We start from the raw sequence: 23513 nt of genomic DNA on the forward strand, positions 1-23513 counted from the left end.
TGCAAACAAAGATTTCACTTACCTAAACAATCAGTTTCCTCTAATGTTCTGCTTAGTGCAGTGCGATGTATTCTGTTGCAGTCCTGCTTCAAAGAAAACTCCATCACGGAGGAAGCAGAAACCCTGGAGCCGGCTCCTTGATTCTTTCTTCCTGGATGACGCATCCTCGATGCGTGCGCGTGAAGACTCCGTGCAGTTCTTTAACTCCTTCAGTGCCCATGACGAGATGGTCTCGTCATGGAGCGCGGTTGCGCTGTGCCCATGACGAGACTATCTCGTCATGAACCCCGCCCGCTAATGAAAGGGCCGGCACAGGGCGGGGAAAGGGCGGGGCACTCAAGGGGTTAAAGGCAAGCACTGGAAAATAGAGAGGAGTGTCTTTCATAGCTTCTCTGGAGTGACGGTTACAGAAACGTGCCTCAGAGGCGTGTTACTGACACGTGTTCAGTAAAGAACGTGCTAAAGACACGTGTTTGACCAGACAAGGTACCGGGGCATTTTGTCTTTTAATAAATATATAAACCAAGCTACTACCATGACAAATACATTGGTTATGCTTACACATACTGGCTTAAAAATCGAAGACAGGGAGAAGTAGGGGGTGTGGCTAGAGCGCCAAACAAGATGGCCACTTAGCTGAGGAGCTCCGTTTCGCCGATCCCGGCAGGTTTCACTTTCGGGAGTAATTCCCTTCACCGCCGCAACATGGATGCAGGAATCCGCTATCCCACATCGCGGTGAGCTTTTAAATAGCTTTTTAGGATGTTTTCTTCGTTCATAGCGCATTTTTATTAGCGCGATTCAACTTGCGTTTTGGCGGCCGCCATTTTGTTTTCTGAGCGCACTGTGCCTCATAATGTTCGCTTTTTGCAGTCTATATGCTACTGATGGAGCCTTCATTTTTGAGGCTTCAATTGTCCTCTTCTTGTCATGAAAACAATGTTACCGTTCCTCTGATTTCTCTGTCATTTATTGGAGCTGTTTCTCTTCACTTTGTCAGAGCTTAATGCCATTTTTTATTTTACACATTCTTCTTCATGAGTTGAATTTTTAACCTCTTTATGGTGGTTTTTTTCTGGCTTTTGGTCGCTTTTTGCCTATATTTGAGGGATTCTTTTTGAGATTTTCAGCCTGCAGCTAGTGTTGACTTTCTCACAGTTACCTTTTCACGGTTTTGGAATTATTGGACTTAAAAGCTTAGTGCCTATCACTATAATTCCATCACACTTTTATTGTGAGGCTGATGAATCTTAAGCTTACTGCATCGTCTAAAGTTCCTAAGTGTTCGGACTCAAACTCTAATTCCAACGGTACTGAAATGGAAGATCTCCCCTCTCAGAAACCTGACATTTCCTCAGGCACAATACCAAAAACGCAGTTCTCAAGTAAATTGCCTGCAATCTCTACTAAAAGACCCAAAAAGTATCCTCCTTCTCAGGAAAAATTCTCCTCGTCTGTTATAGATGTTATTCTTGAGGAGTTCCGAGCTCTGAAACTTTTATAGAGGAAACTAATAAAACTCTACAATTTTTAAATGATAAATGGTCTTCTTTGGACTCATGAGTGCTCATTGTGGAACAGCGAACAGAGTCTCTCGAAACTTCGTGCTCTCGTATTTCATCTTTGAAGTCTGAAGTATCTCTCCTTAAAAGACAGGCGTAGGTCTTGGAAAACAGAAATCGCAGGTACAATCTCAGACTTTATGGTCTTCCTGAAAATATTGAAGGCTTCAATCCAACCGTCTTTTTCCAATCTTTCTTGCCTAAGCTCATGGATTTACCTGCTACTCCTTCCCTCAACATTCGAAGGGCTCACAGACTTGGACCGAAAATTTCTGCGAAACCTCATTGGGTCATCATGTTTTTTTTGCAATACACTGACCGCCTTCAAGTCCTATCTGCTGTCAAAACCAAGAAACAGATTTTTTGGGAAGGTCATCGCCTCTTCTTTTCTCAAGATGTAGCCAAACTCACAGCAGACCGTTGGAAAACGTTTCTTGATCTTCGTCCTCATCTACGCGCTCTTAACGCAAGATATGGTCTTCTTCACCCATGTCTCTTCAAAGTTACATATAAATACAAATCTACTACATTTGATAACCATGAGGCACTACAAGAATTCCTTTGTCTTCATGGAGCTGATACCATGGACACTTCGAGACATGCATTACCATCTTTTAAGACTTGTGTTGTCTTTTCTTGCTCATCGTGTTTCAATGATTGTTGTTTTGAGTATATTTTTGTAGTGCTTATTTAATGTTGGCTCTCCTTTCGTCCATATATTTTATATACATTTCTTGCTTTATGGTTATTTCTTTTACTTCTGCTAAAGTGTTTTATCTCACTTACAGGTGTTTTGCCTCAACAATTTTGTTGTCTGCTGATTCTCCTGTAATGTTGAAGTTGTTTTGATTGTGGTCCTTTTGGTCTTGGTGGAGCTTCGATGCTGTCATTGTCATCTTCTGGTGTGGTCACTCCCCAGTCATGTTGTATTTGTAGGTATGCTGTTCAGTCATCTTTGTATGACTTGTACTGTCTTCATGTTCTTCATCTTCTCTCTTTTGTTTTTTGTTTTGTTCTATTCACCTTCCTTGACCTTTTTTCTTTTTCTTCTTCTCTATCTCTCTTACTCATCTCTATCTTTTACCCTGCTCTTTTTTCTAAAATAAGTCTCTCTTACTTCTCTTATAACTTACATACTTGTGAACTCTTCTTTCTAATACAACCACTTTTTCACATTCAGTTTATCTCCTGCTGCATATCCAAAGTAAAATTAGCACTGTTTTTTGTAAGCATATTATTTGTTCATACTTTCATCACTAAATTACATTTCGGGTTACTACTTGGAATATTAAAGGATTAAATAGTCCTATTAAAAGGCAATAGGTGTTATCCCATCTGGCTAAGTTGAAAATCGATATTCCTTTACTTCAAGAATCTCATATTTCTGAAAGTGAAGCTTCCAAGCTAAAGAGAACTTGGGTGGGACATGTGTTTTACTCTCCGGCCCTAGGTAAGAAGAATGGTGTTCTGTTTTTATGTCTCAAAAAATGTAATGTTTCTGTTGTTCATCAAGAAGCTGATGCTGAAGGGTGGTGGGTTATTGTTAAGCTTCTTATAGATAAGATACCTCTAGTTATTTTCAATGTTCATGGACCTACTTCAATTGATAGAGTTTTCTGGTCTAATGTATCTGATAAGTTACTTACATTTGATGATGATTACGTTATACTTGGTGGTGATTGCAATCAAATTCTTGATCCCATTCTTGATAGACATTCTAATGTTAAGTTCACCCCTTCTAAAATGCAAGCTCAATTTGCCTCCACAGTACGGCGTAAAGCGCTAGTTGACATTTGGAGACTTTGCCACCCTGACCTCAGAAAGTACAGTTTCTAATCAGCTGCCCATCACTCCCAATCCCGTATTGACTACCTTTTCTTAAGTAAACCCCTGTCCCAGCATGCCATTCACTCTGAAATTGGTTCGATCCTAATATCAGACCACGCTCCTGTTTTTGTTGACATTGATTTGGTCCCTTTTTCCCCTCACCCTGGAAGATGGCGTTTTAACAACTCCCTATTACTTGACCCCAATTTTTGTAAAAAATGTAATTCCTTTGCCTTGGAGTATTTCACCATCAATAATTCTCCAGAATCTCCTTTTGTTATGATGTGGGATTCTTTTAAAGCAGCCGCTAGAGGTTTTATTATGAATTTTGTATCACAAAAGAAGAAGTCTTTAGAAATCCAGTCGTCTCAGTTACTTGATAAAATTAAACAATTGGAGTATGCATATTATCAGTCCAACGATGAGTCAGCTTTGAAAAATCGCCTGGACGCCAAAATTACTTTCAATAAATTATCCACTGATGCTGCTTCCAGCTACTTACTAAAAATCATTTGTCGTTATTATGGTGGACAAAACAAAATGGGTAAAATACTGGCTAACTATTTAAAAGTAAGAAAAGAGCTAAAATATAATCCTTGCAAGGCTCTGCTGGCACTCCTATCCATAAAGATAAGGACATCTTAAATGAATTTGTTTCCTTCTATAAAAATCTTTATACTCCTGAATCGACACCAGATAAGTCTGACCTTCTTTCCTATTTCTGATCCATTCCCTCCCCTGCATCCAATCATAGTGATTTCAAATCATTGGGAACCAATATTTCCTTAGCAGACATATCTCAAGCAGTTTCAGTGCTTCGCCGGTGGAAAGCACCTTGACCACATGGTTTTACCATTGAATTCTACTCTCACTTTGCAAATATTCTTTACCCAACCTTTTACTTTTATTCCAATCCTTTAGAGAAAATGGCGCTTCTAGTGGTACGTTTCAAGAAGCACTGATCTGCTCAATTCCCAAAGATGATAAGGATTACTCTCTCTGCAAGAACTATCGCCCTATGTCGTTACCTAACACAGATTATAAGATCTTTGCGAAAATTCTGGCTCTTCGTATTGATCCTATTTTGCCTCATCTCATTGGTCCTGAATAAGCAGGTTTTGTTAAAGGACGACTTGCATGTGACAACTCTCGAGTCTTTTTTAATATCGTTAGCAAAGCCCCTTCCCTAGATCTGCTGATAGCAGCAATTACCCTAATGCTGAAAAAGCTTTCAATATGATTGGTTGGGATTTAATGTTTCAAGCTCTGAAATGGGCTGGTTTTTCCCCTAATTTAATAGCTTTAATTTCTTTATTGTACTCAGATCCCCGGGCTTGTCTCCCCTAATATTTGTCGTAGCCCTAGAACCTTTCATATCTAATATTAGACAAGATGACCGTATTACAGGCTTCCAATTTGGCCCTCATCAAGCTAAGATGCCAGTTTATACTGACAACATTCTTTTATATTCTTCCAATCCTGAAACCTCTCTTACTCCCTTTCTTCAGCAAACATCCTCATTTTCTAAACTCTTGGGTTAACGTCTTAATGATGATAAATGCGAAATTCTGCCTTTAAATTTTCTTTGTCAAAAACATATCCGATTCTTCTGGTCTTGTCTGGCAACCCATTAAAATAAAGTATCTAGGATTATGGTTTGCACCTTAATTATCTGACACACTAAAATTACATTTTGATTACATTATTAAAAAACTAAATGACTCTATTAGTTGCAGGCACCCCCTTTTTTCTCTCCTGGTGGGGTTGGTTAGACTCTATCAAGATGATGCTCTCCCCTCTTGTGCTATATATTATCTCTATGTTTCCTATACATATACCTCAATATTATTTCAAAAAAATTGATACCACTTTCATAAAATTCTTATGGAAAGGTTAAATATCACATATTGCCTTATCCTCTCTCAAGAAGGACAGACCTAACGGAGGCCTCAAGTTCCCTGACTTTAAAACGTATCATTCTGCTTTCTCACTAAAGCAAGCTGCTAAGTGTATCTCTACAGATCTTCCCTTACATCCATCTCTTTGTTTACAAATAGAAGGATTTCTAATTGCTCTTTTTAATTTTCAAGAGATTTTATCTTTTACTGCCAATATTGCTCCTTTGCGTTCCCCTGTCATTTCTCATTCTCGCAAACTCTTATCTCCCCTACTACATCTATCTCCTTCTATTAATTCTCTTCATAAACAGCCTATATGGCATAGTAAATCAGTATTGATTCGTGGTCGTACTATATACCGGAAGACGAGGCATTCTAGAGGCCTACGCTAGCTTTCCCAACTCATGTCTGACGATAAATCTCCTTACTTTTCCTGATCTTCAATATACATTTTCTTTACCACCATCCTCTAGATCACAATATAATCATCTTCAGCTTTCCCTCACACAGTTCCTTCAGAGTCTACCTGCTTTTACTGATCTTCCTGTAGCCTATAAATCGTTATTTTCAATTCTAGAAAGCTCTCCCTCAGCATCAAATATTTACCAATCTTTATTATTCTCATCAGAATGATATAAATCAAAAATTGAGAGGACATGGGAAAAAGCTTTTTCTCAAGAGTGGCCAATTGCTACTTGGGATAGAATTTGGTCTAAACTTCATGGGACCTCTAGGGCTGCAAATACCACACAAACCCTTTTCTTCATCTACTATAGAATATTATTCTTCCCAATGTCCTTAGCTTGTTTCTCATTGGATTTCTTCCCCTCCTTGTTGGTCTTGTCACTGTCCCACTGCAGATTTGAAACATATGTTATTTGAGTGCCCTTCAATCCACCAGTTTTGACAATTAGTCTGGTCCCAAATTAGGATAATGTTTAGGGTCCAAATCGCTTTTTCTATCACAAATTTATTTTTAGGCACTCTTTCTCCCTAATGGCTCCAAACACCATTGAGTTTTAAACTTTTAGATTTATTAATTGCTATTTACCTTCAAATTGGAAACAAGCTGATAAGGTCACCTTCAGAGCATGGTGGATCGTGTCTGTTTTCATCACTGGCTAGATACTAATTATGTTTCTCCCATATCCCTAGCAATTAAAAGGGATCTTTTATGGCTCCCTATAACAACTTATCTATCTCAATCTGCATCTACAAATATATCGGATGATGTACGGAAACCACCTTAGTTCTCTCCCTTTGCCTTTTTCCGCATGCTTATCTAGTTGGTTTTTCATTACCGAATGTTTATTACAATACTTTTCAAACTTTATTGACTGTTATGCTTACAATATTACACCATTTGTACAAAATGTATGCTTTAGTTGCCTTATATTAATTACTTTTTTTCCCTTCCCCCTTGATCCCCCCTTTCTCCTTCCTTTATTTGCTCTCTCCATATTATATTTCTTATCCTTATACACAGTTACAAAGTTTAATTCCTATATCTTCTTTTATTTTACTTACTCATTTATTGTCAAATAGGATTGACTTTGTCCACTTTATTGCTGTTTATTTCTTTTGTTTTCTCTCAATAAGTCAAACAAAAAACAAAAAATAGGACAACACCTAATACGTAGTTTTGCTCTTAATGCTACCTGTGTAGGCATATGGCCACATGATTTATGCAATACCCCTGCCAATGTAAACAAATCATGCAGGTTAAGGCATTATGCAAGGTGTGCAGAGAGGAATCTCTGACATAGGCACTGTATACTCTAGTTATATCTAAGAGGAGTGTATATCCTCATCAGGATATGGGAAGGCGATGAGATGAAAATGAACTTCAACACCTGGTGCAATTTATATGAATATCTTTTTATGCTATTCAGCTTGCGTTATGCCCTAGCAGCATTGCAATCTTTGGTTAACTAGATTTTCAAAAAGTTTCTTGATGTGTTTGTTCATCTATAGATAACTTTTTGGCTTACTCATTCTCTGGATGAAAACAATAAACACATGAGACATGGTCATTATAAACAGAGAGATAATGATTTATAGACACAACTAAGTAAATGTGAGTTCAATACTGACAACATTAAGTTTTTAGACTGTGTACTCACCACTTTAGGTATCATGATGGATCCAAAGAAGTTTTGTGCAGTGGAAGAATGGCAGGAAGACTCCTTTTACAATCAAAGATATGGAAGCCTTTTTGAGCTTTTCCACAGAGACAGAAGACATCTTTGTCGCTCTTGAGAAGGCATTCGCCACTACACCAATCTTACGGCATCCACATGTCCATGTACTTTTCATAGGAGAAGCTGATGCTTCAGATTCGGCTGTGGAGGTTATTTCTTTTGCAATAAGATACATCCCAACAGCAAACAGTTGCTTTTTGGTCCCAAACAAATTACACCATGTAAGAGGAATTACACTGTAGCTGGTATGGAATTATTAAGTATGTGTGCTGTGTTTGTAGAAAGAAGACATTACTTTACAGCCTTTACTGGTGGTCTTTGTAAGAAATTGATTTATTAGTTGTGAAGGATGTGAGTTCTTTCCAAGTAATAAGTATGCAAGTTTCTATTTACCTAGAATTTTTCACCTGTGTAGTAAAATTCAAAATCTATTTTTCAAGGCGTAGCTAGACCAAGATAATTTCAATGGAAACAATGTCAAATAGATCCAGTGAAGCTAAGATAAAAATTCGAAAAACATAATCTCTCTTTTGCAGGGTTGGAACAAGCGATTGAGGAAAACAATTTTTTTTTCCATAACAATCAACTTTTAGGAGTTAGAAAGCATTGGTCAATATCATTGTGGGCCGAGCAGTGTTGGCCAGACAGCCTTAAACCGGCCCCAGTGCCTAAAGAGGCAGTTAAGAACCTGGGGGTCTGGATCGATAGCGGACTCACGTTTGATACACAAGCTAAAGCCATGGCAGGGACATGTTTTGGCCTACTGAGCGGCCTGAAGCCTATACTTGACTTTTTCCCCCCTAGGGTAAGCCAGACCATTATCCAGGCGACAATTCTGTCCAGACTGGACTATGGCAATTCATTGTATCTTCGGGCCAATAAGTCTTGCGTTCAGCGTCTGCAGAGGATCCAGAATGCTGCGGCACGCATTCTGGTGACACTGCCGAGATCTGCTTCTGTCTCCCATGTCCTGCCCAAGCTACATTGGTTGCCAGTTGAGAAACAAATCCAATGTAAAACTCTTTATGTTTCACATAAGATCCTTACTCAACAGGCTCCCCTGGGTCTGTCCAAGTTGCTTCAGCTTTATGTGCCTCAGCGGCCTCTTAGATCGGCCAATCAGGCCTTAGTAAGTGTCCCTCGTGTTGTGAGAGCGAGAGCTGGGGGCCGCTCATTCCGTTGTCTTGCGCCGCAACTCTGGAATCTGCTTCCTGTTTCGATCAGAGAGATCCAGAGTCATCTGGTTTTCCGAAAAGCTATCAAGACCTGGCTTTTCCCCACTTTTGCATAACTGCCCTCTCGCCAGCCACCCTCATTGTCTCTGGTCGTGCTGGGACGCCCCATCGCTGGGGAAGCTATGCACTATACAAGTCCGACAAATAAATAAATAAATTAGTCAAAAGCACATTTTATAACTTGTGGATAGCCTTTAAATTGATTGGTGCTATTGCCCTATCCCCTTGAAACAATTAGGAGAGCAGGGTTTTTGCTGCCCTTTAATTGTAACCACGAATCAGTTACTTGGACTCCTGATCAGAAGCTTTGACTGGATTCAGCTAAGGCCCACTCATCCAGCAGAATCAGACAGAGCAAGAGGCAAAGACAAAATGGTCAAAGGGATAGGAAGAGAAATTGTATTGCACAGTGCTAGCCAAATGAGGTCCATGCTGTGATGTGAGTGTCATGGACAGTGTTGAGATGTTAATATCAAGTGCCACAGAGAGGTTCAAATGGATGAAAACAGAGTCCCGGTGGGTTTGAGGCACAGAAGTGACATGAAAGGATGGTGCTCTTAGTAAAACTGCTGTTTGGCAGATGTAGCCTTGCGGCTAAAGGTGTTGACCTCGAAGCTGGGGATTTGGGTTTGATTCTCAGCAACGACGCTCAACATCCTGTGATTCTGGACAAATCACTTAATCTCCCCGTGCCTAACCAAAATGAATGTGTCCATCTGTAACAAAACTGGTGCTCATGTAAAGCACTCTGATACCTGATATCTTCGGGTCTGGTTTGCGCTATATAAATCTTTTTCTTGTAATAAAAAAGTCCAAGGAGTTGAGGTTACATAATGATTGAGGGCATCAAGAAACATTCAGAACTCTAGATGTGAGATGCAGAAGTCTGATTATGTGTGGCTCAAAGGATGAGAGGTTGCAAAATATGGATTGCAGAAGCAAAGATTGTATCTTCTGGGGTAATGGACGTGAAGGATGAGAGCTTGGCCTTATGAGAAGGAGACATGCAGCTAGAGAAAGTAGACAAACGATTTGGCTAGTATCAGCCATGTATTGGCAATTTTGGAGGAACAGGTGGTGATATTAAACATGTTATGATGGGTGATTGAGTCACGGTTGCCAAAGGCTAAATACTTTGCTCTGGCTACAAAGGCTTTATTGTATTGTATTGTATTGTATTGCACACTTATATAGCACAGACTGTCACCCTACAGGTATCCTGGTGCTTTGACCTCAAGAGATGGAATCAACAGAAACAGGCCTGATTGTTAGCGTGAAGCATTACTCTCATTCCTGGGAAATAGCATTAAAGGACAAAAAAAAACTAAAGCCCCACTACCTTCGATTTCCCTTGAAATTAATTTTTTTTTTTTAAATGTCCCTTCACGGTGGCTGTTGCTGGGTCCATAAACTGCAGACATCCCACTTGTGAAATCTTTATGCAAAATGTGCACTAGTCATGGCAATTTTTGGTTGATTCCTATTTCATGAAAAATGCTCCTCTATCCATGTGGCTATATGCTGTTGACAAAGACATTTCAGTGCTTTCAAGCATGTAAACATGGGAAACTGTTTTGCCAATATTCTACACTTGCAGAAAAATAAAAGCAAATAGGGCCAGATGTAGGTGGCCAAATAGCGATCGGTAATGCTGAAATTAGCAGAATTCCAGCGTTACTGATCACTATTGGCTGCGAGCAATGTAGGTGAGTTTAAACCTACTAGCAAAATAAGGAATCGCAAAATTGCGATTCCTTTTTTTGCTCTTACGTTTAAAGAATGGGGAATTACGATTCCTTAAATGCAATATAAGTAGCACAAAACTAAGTGCACTTTAGCCTTAAGGAATCGCTAATTACCACCAACTTCAAGCCTCCTAGACCATAGGAATGAATGGGTAGGTATTCCTTATTAGCTAGTTTGGGATTCGTTATTAAGGAATGTTAAGTGATTCCTACCTACATTCAATTTTGCGAGTCCTTAATAGCGATTCGATAAAATTCGCTATTAAGGACTCGGTATTTCGGTTTTACCTACATCGGGACCACAATGATTAAGTGATAAAGACAAATCACATCTTTTTGAGTGCCTTTGGATTTTAGCTTTCAACGAGGCCTTTGACTGGGAGTGGCCCCATTACAGGGTTTCCCAACTAAGAAAATAAGTGCAAATATCTGCTAGTTATTCTATTTCCGTATCCCATGGCCTTTGGGGTTCCATAAGAGGGATGCGCCATTTTTATGGGGAGGAATATAAGGATGTCAGTGTAAGGATGGGAATGTAAGGATGGCAATGTAGGATGTTGTCAAGTGTGGTGTTCACGATTTTTTATCTTGGTTTGTGCCGATTTTTAGGTGCACGGAGGAAAGATATAATTGTGTGTTTGAGTGTGCATGGGTGAGTATGTCTGTGTGTGTTTGTGCATGTGTGCGAATTAGTATATATATGTGTGTGTGTGTGCATTTGTGTGCACGTGTAGGGAATCATTCCTCAGTGTCTTCGGTGACTACCATAGTAGTAAATGGGAGGAGGAAGTATGTTTCAGAGTGTCAGGGGACTGAAACTGGGATGTTTCCTAACATGCTTTGCCATGATGCACATACGTGACTGCCTTGGCCTCTTCGTTCCTCTTTGAGTATTTGCTTTTCTTCTGCGTGCCTCAGATTGCCTATGCTCCCATGAGCCTCTGGCCATCCATGTAAATGTTTGCATTGTCTCACTCTCTATATGACATTCGTTTGCTTCTGTTTCACCTTCACAACTATGTAGTCTTTGTCCTATGATTTCCTCAGTGTTTGTTCACTGTAATGCTTCTGTAGTTTTGGACTCATTTGGGCACCTTTCCTTCTCAGGCTGTCCTTGGCAGTCTTTGTATATGATGCCTTTTATTTGCATTTTTGCCAAAGGATAAAGACTTATGGACACTGAGTGACTAACACCAGGGTAGCTGGGGATGGAGAAGACTCGAGAAAGCCCGGATAGGAGTGTAAGAACAGGAGGGGAGAACAGAGTTTGAGTGGGGAATTCTGTCAAAAGAAGGGGTCAGGCCCTTGAAATGCAGTATAGGCACATCATACTTGTGTTACTTATGGAAAAGGCAGCAGGGAATACACTAGGCAAGCAAATACATGCAGACAAATGCAGGTCAGAGGATTATAGTAAGGATCCTTGAGATGTAAGAGAGGATAAAGAGGGATATGGAGGAAGCAGAGTAGAATGCACTAAAAAGACGAGACTTTAGATGTTGATACTGAGAGTGAGTGGTTTTAAAGCTTAGGATGTTCAAATCTTCAGACTTTTCATGCCATCAGATAATTGGAGGAGATAACAAATCTAGCACACAAGTAAACAGCAGAATAAATGCCACTTTTTACCCTGTGGCTAACTACATAGCTGCTACTGAATTCTGGCATTACTACTAAATTCAGTTGAGCAATCTAGGAAGAATGAAAGGCTGAATCTGGTTTTTTGTCCATCAATTGGCCTGCAGTAATAGTCGTAGACTGTGTCATCCTCACCACAAAGACTAAGATGTCCAAGTATGAAGTACGGGAGCAGGAACAATCTGAGACTTTATCACTAGTCAGAAGTGGATTAGAGGTGGACTGTGCTTGCAAAAAACTGGGGGTGAATGTTTTGATTTGGTTTGGGTAAAATCCAACATTCTTTTGCTCACCATGCCACCCCAGTTTAGACCTGGCCATATGCAAATCAGTCTTGACCCTGTGCCTCATGGGCACAGTCCAGCCCGAACTGCCAAGCCAGGTCCTCCCTGGCCTCGAAACAAGCATCCTAGGACCGGTTTCGGGATTTCACCCCTCTTCAGCCAGGATAGCTTGACTCCAGTGGCACAGTGAGCCCAGGACCCATGTCTGGGCATACCTGGCGCACTTAGGGCAAGAAAGCCAAAGATACACAATTGATGGACGGAATGCAGAACAACTCAAAACATTCACCCCTATTCAAGAAATCTGGATTAAATCCATCATTCTTTTGCTCACCATGCCACCTCAGTTTAGACCTGGCCATATGCAAATCAGTCTTGACCCTGTGTCTCATGGGAACAGTCCAGCCTGAACTGCCAATCCAGGTCCTCCCTGGACCGGAAACAAGCATCTTAGGACTCTGCTTCCTCCATATCCCTCTTTACCCTCTCTTACATCTCAAGGATCCTTCCTATAATCCTCTGACCTGCATTCATCTGCATGTATTTGCTTGCCTAGTGTACTCCCTGCTGCCTTTTCCACAAGTACCACAAGTATGATGTGCCTATACTGCATTTCAAGGGCCTGACACCTTCTTTTGGCAGAATTCCCCTCTCAAACTCTGTTCTCCCCTCATGTTCTTACACTCCCATCCCAAATTTCACTGCTTCTGGGCTTTCTCAAGTCTTCTCCATCCCCAGCTACCCTCGTGTTAGTCACTCAGTGTCCATAAGTATTTATCCTTTGGCTTGCCACCAGTTTTTTCTTAGTTATTTTCTTCCCTTATCTTCTAGGGTTCTTACTCGCAAAGTTTCATTCAATGTAATGTGTTTATAGTCCTTACATATTGGTCTATTGCTAGGGCTGTGCAAGTTTCGCCTCGATTTTTATTCCATGTAAGACGGTATTGTAAAGTCTCATGCCATATTGCAAGGACCCACATACTTCAATCTTCTGAAGCGATATGAAAAATCATGAAATAAATTAAAAAAAAATATTTGTGTTGGTTGTCAGGTTGTCTGTACTGGGGTGAATGTATGACATTGTTCTGCATTTTGTCCATCAATAGTCCTTTTTGCATTTGTCACCCCGAGTGGGACGGGTATGCTCAGACGTGAGTCCTGTGCTCTCCATGCCACTGGAATCAAGCTATCCTGGCTGAAGAGGGGTGAAACCCCGAAACCGGTCCTAGAATGCTTGTTTCCAGTCCAGGGAGGACCTGGCCTGGCAGTTCAGGCTGGACTGTTCCCTTTGGGCACAGTATCAAGACTGATTTGCATATGGCTGGGTCCAAACTGGAATGGCATGGTGAGCAAAAATACGATGGATTAAGGCCCAGATCTCTGTACTGGGGTGAATGTATGACATTGTTCTGCATTCTTTCTATCAATAGTTCTTTTTGCATTTGTCACCCCGAGTGAGACGGGTATGCTCAGACGTGAGTCCCGTGCTCTCCATGCCAATGGAATCAGGCTATCCTGGCTGAAGAGGGGGAAACCCCGGAACCAGTCCTAGGATGCTTATTTCCAGTCCAGGGAGGACCTGGCCTGGCAGTTCGGGCTGGACTGTTCCCATTGAGCACAGGGTCAAGACTGATTTGCATATGGCTGGGTCCAAACTGAAATGGCATGGTGAGCAAAAAAACTATGGATTTAGGCCCAGATCTCTGTACTGGGGTGAATGCATGACATTGTTCTGCATTATGTCCATCAATAGTTATTTTTGCATTTGTCACCCCGAGTGGGACGGGTATGCTCAGACGTGAGTCCCGTGCTCTCCATGCCACTGAAATCAAGCTATCCTGGCTGAAGAGGGGTGAAACCCCGAAACTGGTCCTAGGATGCTTGTTTCCAGTCCAGGGAGGACCTGGCCTGGCAGTTAGGGCTGGACTGTTCCCTTTGGGCACAGGGTCAAGACTGATTTGCAAATGGCTGGGTCCAAACTGGAATGGCATGGTGAGCAAAACAACGATGTATTTAGGCCCAGATCTCTGTACTGGGGTGAATGTATGACATTGTTATGCATTCTGTCCATCAATAGCTCTTTTTGCATTTGTCACCCCGATTGGGACGGGTATGCTCAGACGTGAGTCCCGTGCTCTTCATGCCACTGGAATCAAGCTATCCTGGCTGAAGAGGGGTAAAACCCCAAAACCGGTCCTAGGATGCTTGTTTCCAGTCCAGGGAGGACCTGCCCTGGCAGTTCAGACTGGACTGTTCCCATTGGGCACAGGGTCAAGACTGATTTGCATATGGCTGGGTCCAAACTGGAATGGCATGGTGAGCAATAAAACAATGGATTTAGGCCCAGATCTCTGTACTGGGTTGAATGTATGACATTGTTCTGCATTCTGTCCATCAATAGTTCTTTTTGCATTTGACAGGCAGAAAGACAAAGAGAATTAATGTGATGCTGATCATTGCATTCAGCCATTCATTTTGCAGGTTCACATGTTGTTCTGACACCTTTGATCTCTGGGAGTTCACACACTCAACGTACCCAAAATAGATGTATTTTTTTTTGTTCTGTCACCTCAGGTCCTGCAAGTGTCTGCTGGGGGGATTCTGGGTGTGTTTATAATAGCTGAGCTCTCTTTCCTTTGAGTTGAACACATCATCAGGGATGGCACTAGTAACTTCCAGGGGTGTCTTACTCATTTGGGTTATGAGACCGCACCATCACTATTATCTGCCCCTTTTTGTATTACACTTGTAGTGGAAAATAGGAAATGGTTCACTTTTGGTATACTAGCCCATACTAGCGAGGACCAGGCAGTCTGGGGCAGTGAGTTTGGCGTGATGGCTGACACATGCACGTGAAGGTACCTGGAGCACCACCAGATAGTGTGTTCAGGGCTGCAGACGTCACAGCCCTAACTCAGGACCTTACCTCTGATTACACACTGCAGAGTCATCTGTGAAGGTAGCCCTTGTGGCTCAGGATTGATTTCTGTATTTCTTGGGGCCATGAGCCAATCAGCCTGCCACCCATTCATCCCCTTGGTGCAGGGTGGGTTGGTGTCTGTGAGCTGTACTGACCCCATGCTGCACTGGGATTCATTGGGAACGGTAGCATGAACATGCAAAAGGGTGCTCTGCATCAAGGAGCTGAACGCTGAAGCGTTAGCAGTGCATCAGCATGGAGTCAAAGTCACATGGTTATACATTGTTTGCCTTGCACAGACCCCATCTTTCTTGAGGGAGCTGTGTGTCCGCAGAACACAGAGCGTCCGCATCACCCCTTTCGCTCCGAAGCCACCGAGATCATCTGCAGCGTACCCCAAGGCTCATCCTTCAGCCCAACGTTGTTCAACGTCTACATGGCACCACTCACCCACATCGCACGGTGGCACGACCTCAACATCATCTTCTACACCGATGACACCCAGCTGATCCTCTCCCTCACCAAGGGCCCCACACTGCCAAAACCAACCTCCACGAAGGAATGAAGGCCGTCGCCAACTGGATGAGGAACAGCCGACTGAAGCTGAACTCGGACAAGATGGAGGTCCTCATCTTCGGATCCCTCCCCTCGGCCTGGGATGACTTCTGGTGGCCAACTGCACTAGGAACACCCCCAACACCCACCGACCACGCACGCAACCTGGGAGTCATCCTCAACTCTACCCTCTCGATGATGAAGCAGGTCAATGCCTTCTCCTCCTCCTGCTTCAACACCCTCCGCATGCTTCGCAGGCTCTTCAAGTGGCTCCCCACTGAAACAAGAAGGACGGTCACCCAGGCCCTCGTCAGCAGTAGACTGGACTACCGAAACGCACTCTATGCAGGAGCCCCGGCCAAACTCCTGAATTGGCTTCAACGCATCCAGAACGCCTCTGCACGCCTGATCCTCAACATCCCTCGCCGCAGCCACATCACACCCCACCTGAGAGACCTACACTGGCTCCCTGTCAACAAGAGGATAACCTTCAAACTCATCACCCATGCACACAAAGCACTCCACAACACTGTACCTCAACAGCTGACTCAGCCTCTACACCCCCACCCGACAGCTCCGCTCCGCAGACCGCGCCCTCGCCACCGTCCCCCGCATCCGAAGAGTGACCAGCGGTAGCAGATCATTCTCCCACCTCGCCGCCAAGACACGGAACACCCTCCCCATCCGCCTGAGGCAGACCAAAGACCTTCTGACCTTCAGAAGACTTCTCAAGACCTGGCTCTTCGAACAGTAGCAGCTTCCCTCCTCCCCCTCACTAGCGCCTTGAGACCCTCACGGGTATGTAGTGCGCGTTACAAATGCCATGATTGATTGATTGATTGTGTCTGCCACGATGGTCCACTGTGCACAAGCAGGCAGGAGCCTGAAGCAGGGCCCACACAGACAGCTGAGAGGTAAGTAACACATGATCTCAAATGTTTTGTGTCTGTGTGGGTTCTAAGTGTAAGTATGCATGTGCCACATAAACATGAGAGACTGTGGTTGTGAGAATGAGTGAAAGTGATTAAGAAGAGCAGAGAGTCAGTGAATACGAGTATGTGTGGGAGTGAATTTTAGTGAAAGTGGCTGAGCAAATGAGTTAGCAGGTGACAGTGGGTGAGCATGTGAGTGAGGCTGCGAGTGTAAGCATGAGTGAGATAGCATGTGACTATGTAAGGGAGTATGTGTGAGTGAAAGCATGAGTGAGATAGCGTGTGAGCATGTGAGTGCAACAGTGTGTGAGTGTACGCATGAGTGAGATAGCGTGTGAGCATGTGAGTGCCACAGTGTGTGAGTTTACACATGAGTGAGATAGCATGTGAGGAGGTGTGGTCATTTCATGGAAAATGACTAGGCTCTTCAACGGGTCATTCACGCTGATGCAAAACTGAATGATATGTTCATTTCTACTCATCTGAGACTCTGATGGTAGCACATGTGTATTTCTCCTAGGTGCAGGTCCAGGGATGGAGGGAGTATATCTGTACGTACCACACACAAGAAGTGTGCATCCCCAAGACACGTTGCAGGTGCTGAAGTAAGCCACCAGAGCTGCTAGCCTCATGCTATCCCCCCACATGTGGGCAGTGCAGATATTTCCATCAGCCTTTGTTGCCTCACACACTACTGATGAAGACAGGGTTGGTGCAGTGGGTATTGTAGTGCTGTGTTCAAGAGTGTTTGCTGTACATTTATTGCAGGCTGTGTTAAAACACACACTTGACAACCTGCCAAATCACACCCTTCTACAAGAAAATTACATACAATAGCAAAAGCTTAAGTAAAAGGAATATTTATGAAAAATCTGAACAGCGAAGTGTCTAGGAGAAAAATTCTGGCAGCTGCAGTAAAACATTCTAAAATTGAATTGAAACAACAAGACCTCTGAGCCCAAGTCTGTCCTGTTGTAAGTTGAAGGTAAAATATCTCATTAATTGTTGGCCCTCTCTGTCTTTCGGTAAAAGGAACAGAAAGCAGCTGTTCTCAGGAGCCCTGTTCAATACACTGTCTGAAGAGATGACTCTAACACGTCCACTCCTCACAAAAACAAGAAAAGCAAGTACTGCTCCCACAAAACAAGCCCCCCAAGACGGCAGAGATGCTGCATGAGTTCGGACTCTATAGAGTGCAAGGAAGCATTCTGTATGTAAAATGTTGCTGGGATTCACTCAACCAGAAGGAGCAGGGAGAGGCCAGTGCCCGCTGTAAGCTAGAAGATGCTCTTAGCATCCAACAAACTCTTCAGAAAAGGAAGAACAATCTCTGGCTCCAGCCACCCATCAATCATGAAGATTGTTGGTCAAGACTGCTTCACCTTCCACACCTTCTGGACCTAGGAGACAACAGCTCCAAATAAACAACACACGTATAATGAGTCACACCTGTCTTCTCTGCCCTCCACAGCTTTGGGAGCCAGGTCCTAGGGGGGACCCATAGCTGAAGCTCAGCATCTTCTGCCTGACAATAAAAGAGTGCCAGGAGAGAGGTGTGTCAGTCCTTGCATCCTTCTCCCACGGCAGCGGTTGCAGCTTGTTTTGGTTGAACGTTGGACACATGTTTCGCTTTTCTTCTGGTCTCCACGTCACTGATATCAGGCATAGCTTAGCCTCGCTTCTGATTTTTTTCTTCTGTTTTGAAGGTGGTGAGGTTTCGCCTTTTTTTGTGATTCTGTTATAAAAGTGACTTTTGTTAATGTTATCTTGATATGCTGGGTAAGTAGCCTCTTATCAGAAAGAGAGACATGTCTAAATACAAAACTTTGCAACTCAATTTAGTTTCATGAAACCTTAAGAAAAAGATTGACCTAGAAGAAAGGCTTCCTGTGTCCCTTCTGAAATGACCTCCCCCTCCCTCCTCAAAAAATGCAGTTTTGATTTACTTGGCCATTATCTTGCTCATATTTGTGCTTATTGCTCACCGTTAGTCAGTCAAAAAATCCTTTATTGATTATTTAATTAAAATCATTTGCAATTAATGTACAGAATCGTAAAAGTAGATCAACTAAATGATTTGCAAGAGTTTACAAATTCAGATCAATTTCATTATAAGCTCCATGAATGTGGCAATTCATAGGCAGGATGGAAAATCAGTTCATATCATTGGTGTCCAGAAAGTGCAAGGCCTGTAAAGGTGCGTGATACCTTCAATGCATAATAATAATAATAATAATAATAATAATAATAATCATAATAATCATAATAATAAATAGGGTTGAAATTAAAAGTGCCTCCTGGGCTGGCTAAAAGTGGCAGATGATATCTGGGAGTGAGTGTACACAGCTGTGCTTACAGGCATGCACACCTGACGTGCTGTACCTCGTTCTCACAGGCGGCGGCTCAAGTCTGTGGTGCCTCACGGTGATGGTTGGGGCGTAACTCCAATCTCACTACTACTCACTATGAGGCTTAAGAAGTTGTAAACGTGTGCAGAATCTGCCTTGTTGTTGACATTTTTATGCCATGAATGTGCGGACGCTGCACAGCTTTCGCAGGAAGCTCATGTATGTTCTGTAACTGACTGAAGTGGAACACGGGCAGATTTACAAGCCCCTTTTCCCATGTTAAAAGTGACGGAAAAGTGGCGCAATGGGCTTGTAAATATGCCTCGCAGTATTTACAGAAGCTCTTTCATGTGAATTTTAGAGCTGTACCTCAACAGGTGAGGCTGTGTTTACAGCGAGCGTGCCAGGCCGTCCGAGTATATAATGGATGATGGGCTTGACAATATGCCCGTGAGAATTCCAATAGAAGCCCATGTTCACCCCAGTGGGTTTCTATGGGAATTCACAATATTAGCAAGCCCATTATCGCCGCTTTAGCGGCAGCTTTCTGCCACTAAAGCGGCGATAATGTTATCGCCTTTCCTTGATAATATGGCCCTCTGATTTATACCTATTAGCTTTAGACACCTCAATTTCTTTTTTTTTATTAAACACAGTCAAGGGTCTGAGCTGAGCCAGCGCAGCTCTGCATTATACGGCGCCTGGTGATTAGCCGCATAAATCACAGAAATGCCCCGCACTTGTGCAAATGAAGGTGCACAATGAATGCTTGCACAAGGGCAGAGTGGGCACGACACAGCGCCGGGGTCACAACGAGAACCACACCAATAATCCTTGTTCTGTTAAAACAAAAGATGTTCTCAAATGCATTTCTATTAAAGGTCTCACCCAGAAACTTCACAATACATTAAGTATTGGGCCACAAAAGCACTGTCTGTACATGTGTGAACTGGAACATCTCATCCAAAAACAATCCTCGTTGCAACCGAAAGCTAAATGAAGCAAAAGAAAAATATAATTGAATAGCCATTCACAGAAAAAAGAAACATTAGATACGTTTTGGAAAATGTAATGTTAAATGTTGAATGCACGTGACATGTCCAGCTTCTTCCCTGCTGGTTTGATTCACGCAGCATGGCTGGACGTCTCGAAGGACACAGCAGAAGAGGAGAGGGGTTAGGAGTTTTTAGCTCTTGCTGTAACCATGGAAACTATAAAGTAAGGGGCACATGTATTCAAATGTAACGCAACAGAGCCATTAGAGTTGCTTCACTGTGGTGCGTCACAGGAAGTGTGAACAGTGTCTTATGTACTATGCTGTGATGCTGTTTTTCACTTTACTCGGGCACGTGTCAACAAAGCCACCCTTTCACCACAGTGCAAGGGCGTGTGTGAGCGGTCAAGCATAGGTTTTGTACCGGAAGGGGAGCATTGCAGATCAATAATGATGCTTTAGTACGTTTCACACTTTGTGTCTGTGGAGTCAAGTGCAGCACACATGCAAAGCTTGAAAACACAGAGGGGCATATTCTCTACCCCTATCGCCACGGGAACGTCACTTTTTCTGATGTTCCTGTGGCAACAGGGTCAGCATCTTATTCTCAAGGCAGCGTTAACCCACTTAACGTGGCTTCAAGCCACGCTAAGTGCCTTAACGCTGCCCCGAGAATAAGGCCCCTTTCACGTTAAACCTAGCATGGGAGGGGCGTGCAGTGGGTGTTGCGGTGGCCGTTCCACCGCAACACCCATTGTGATCGACGCTACCACCTATTATCAAGGGCGGCGATAATAGGTAGCAGCACTGAACTTAAGACCACAAAAATCCTGTTCTTAAGTAGGCCTTGTGCAGCACACATGGAAAATGCAAAATGCCATGGTTTGTTCATGTACAGGTAGGTGTCCCTTCCTGTACATAAACAAACCTTTTTAAAAAGGCGGTTTTATAACTTACGTGTGTGCTGCACGAGGCAGCACACATGTAAGTTACAAACTGGAATGTTTGGTTTGTTTATGTGCAGGAAGGGACACCTTCCTACACATAAACAAACCTCCCTGCTTACAGTGCAAGGGTGCCCTTTTTGGTGCTAAGTCGTGAAACTTAGTGCCATCGCAGGGGGAAACGCCAGGCTGCACCACATTCTTGAGAATAGGGTGCAGCCTCGTGTTTCCGAAGTAGCGATGAGAGGCGTTAAGCCAAGTAGGCTAACACCTCTCACCGCCACTTCATTGTAAATATCCCCCAGTTCTTCTCTCTTGAGCCTGCCTCACGGAGGAGTAAGCTTTCGGGACCCAACCTACAATAGTTATTAGATAGGGATTTTCATCAAAACCCATTTGTGGTTTCATGGGAATGACCATGTACCTCCCATGGAATGCAGCCCTGACGCACAGTAGCACAAAGCAGCGCACGATAGTACTTTGCATTACTTTGGACAACTTTTCGATACATTCTATGTTCCATTTGCAGGGCTGAACTTTTAATTCTGATGATTTTTGTAGCCAAGAAATTCCGATCCCTGCGGAATCGGATTAACAAAAGAAACAAAAATGAACCAAAATATAGGTCTAGATCACTTGGAACATTGAAAGCCCCATCAGGCAATATTGAAATGCATGTTTGGATTGTGAGATTGGAAGGGTTCCATCTTGTCTATGATGTAGCAAAGACCTTCTCACTGCCCTGAGAGCTATAGGAACATTAATTAAAAGTATGAAGCAAAATAAATGAATTTTATTTATCAGAAGCCCACAGACATAAATGTAACCATTAAATACTATCACAAAATCTAAATACAATTCAGTGTGAAAAATAATATTTGTGTGCTCACAATGTTTCATTTAATAGTTGTTTTGTTATTGAAAATATCGGTGTCCAGACAACCATTAAAGTAAACTCAGTTGGTGTTTATTTACAGGGTGTGTTCAGCTGCACATCTGCTGCATTGCTATATCAATGAATAAAGAAAATCGAAGCGCCACTGGTCATTTCTTCATTGTTGGATTTTCAGACTTTCCAGAGCTGCAAGTTCCACTTTTTGTTGCATTTTTATTGATGTACCTGATAACTCTAGTGGGGAACCTTCTGATCCTGGCAATAATTTGCTCAAACTCACATTTACACACTCCCATGTATTTCTTCCTCACACATTTGTCCTCCGTTGACATCGGTTACACCTCTGTTGTTTTTCCACAGCTTCTCCTCCACTTCTTTAAGGAGGGAATAGAGGTTTCTCTCACGGAATGTCTGCTGCAGATGTACTTTTTCATGGTCTTTGCAACTGTGGAGCTACTTCTCCTGACAGTCATGGCTTACGATCGATATGCGGCCATCTGCTATCCCTTACGCTACACGGCCATCATGAATAAGACTGTGTGCATGACCCTAGCTGCTGGAAGCTGGGCAGTTGGACTTCTGATTGCAATGCCACACATTCCACTAATGTCCACATTTTCTTTCTGTCAGTCCCACACCATTAACCACTTCTTCTGTGATATTACAGCCCTGTTGAAGATTTCTTGCACCAGCACTCGCATCATCGAGACCCTTAACTACATCAATGGTTCCATAGTGGCCATGATGTCATTTATTCTTATCATTTTTTCATATAGCAAAATTGTTTCTTCTATCCTGAAAATCAAATCTAAGAGTGGGAAGGACAAAGCTTTCTCCACATGTGTCTCTCATCTCGCTGTGGTTATTTTATTCTATGTATCTCTCTTTTCTACTTACGTGCGACCAATATCATCATATTCGTTGAAAGAAAACAAGATAATGTCTTTGTCCTATGCTGCTGTTACTCCCTTGTGTAACCCCATTATATACAGTCTGAAAAACACAGAGTTTAAAAAAGCTCTCATGAAGGCAAAGAACATATCATAAACTATATGACTGAGAGGAAACCTGCACGAATCCAATGACTGTTGTAGTGCTATTTATTATAATATAATGCGCATTTTATTATTTCTTTCTCTGTGCAGCATCTTTTGCTGAATTCTGCACAGACCTTATTGTTTTGCTGAAAGTAATTCACAAACACTTTTGAAAGGAAAAGTGAAGGAATACATTTTATTTTCCAAAATAGCAAAGCTGCAGACAAAAAAGTGACATACCACAGCAGATAGAAATAATACCATTAATAAAAAGGAATTCAATATCCAAATGACTTGTTGACAAAATATATTTTGTAATAAAAAGGTGGGACCTATTTTTGAATTGTATATGTTCATTTTAGAAGTATGTTTACAAATAATTATAGATATCTATGTATCTGAACATGAGTTGTAAAATGAACATTTGGTTAACATAACAAAGTACACCGTTTTTAATCCATATGAGGTAATAGCCAAAGAGCACAATTACATGTCTCC

The 23513-nt window shown here is 42.4% G+C and overlaps 1 protein-coding gene across 1 annotated transcript; it reads left to right on the plus strand.

Moving 5' to 3' along the window:
- Nucleotides 1–22098: 22098 nt before the first annotated feature.
- LOC146813138 (olfactory receptor 5V1-like) lies at nt 22099–23025 on the plus strand. The gene has a single exon (XM_085614711.1). The coding sequence runs from the start codon at nt 22099–22101 to the stop codon at nt 23023–23025; it is 927 nt and encodes a 308-aa protein (XP_085470837.1).
- Nucleotides 23026–23513: the final 488 nt, after the last annotated feature.

Source organism: Triturus cristatus, chromosome 7, assembly GCF_964204655.1.
Source record: "Triturus cristatus chromosome 7, aTriCri1.1, whole genome shotgun sequence".
Classification (NCBI taxonomy): domain Eukaryota; kingdom Metazoa; phylum Chordata; class Amphibia; order Caudata; family Salamandridae; genus Triturus; species Triturus cristatus.

Excerpts from the sequence above, each read along its gene's own strand:
- LOC146813138 (XM_085614711.1), top strand. The coding sequence starts at position 22,099 with ATGAATAAAGAAAATCGAAGCGCCACTGGTCATTTCTTCATTGTTGGA.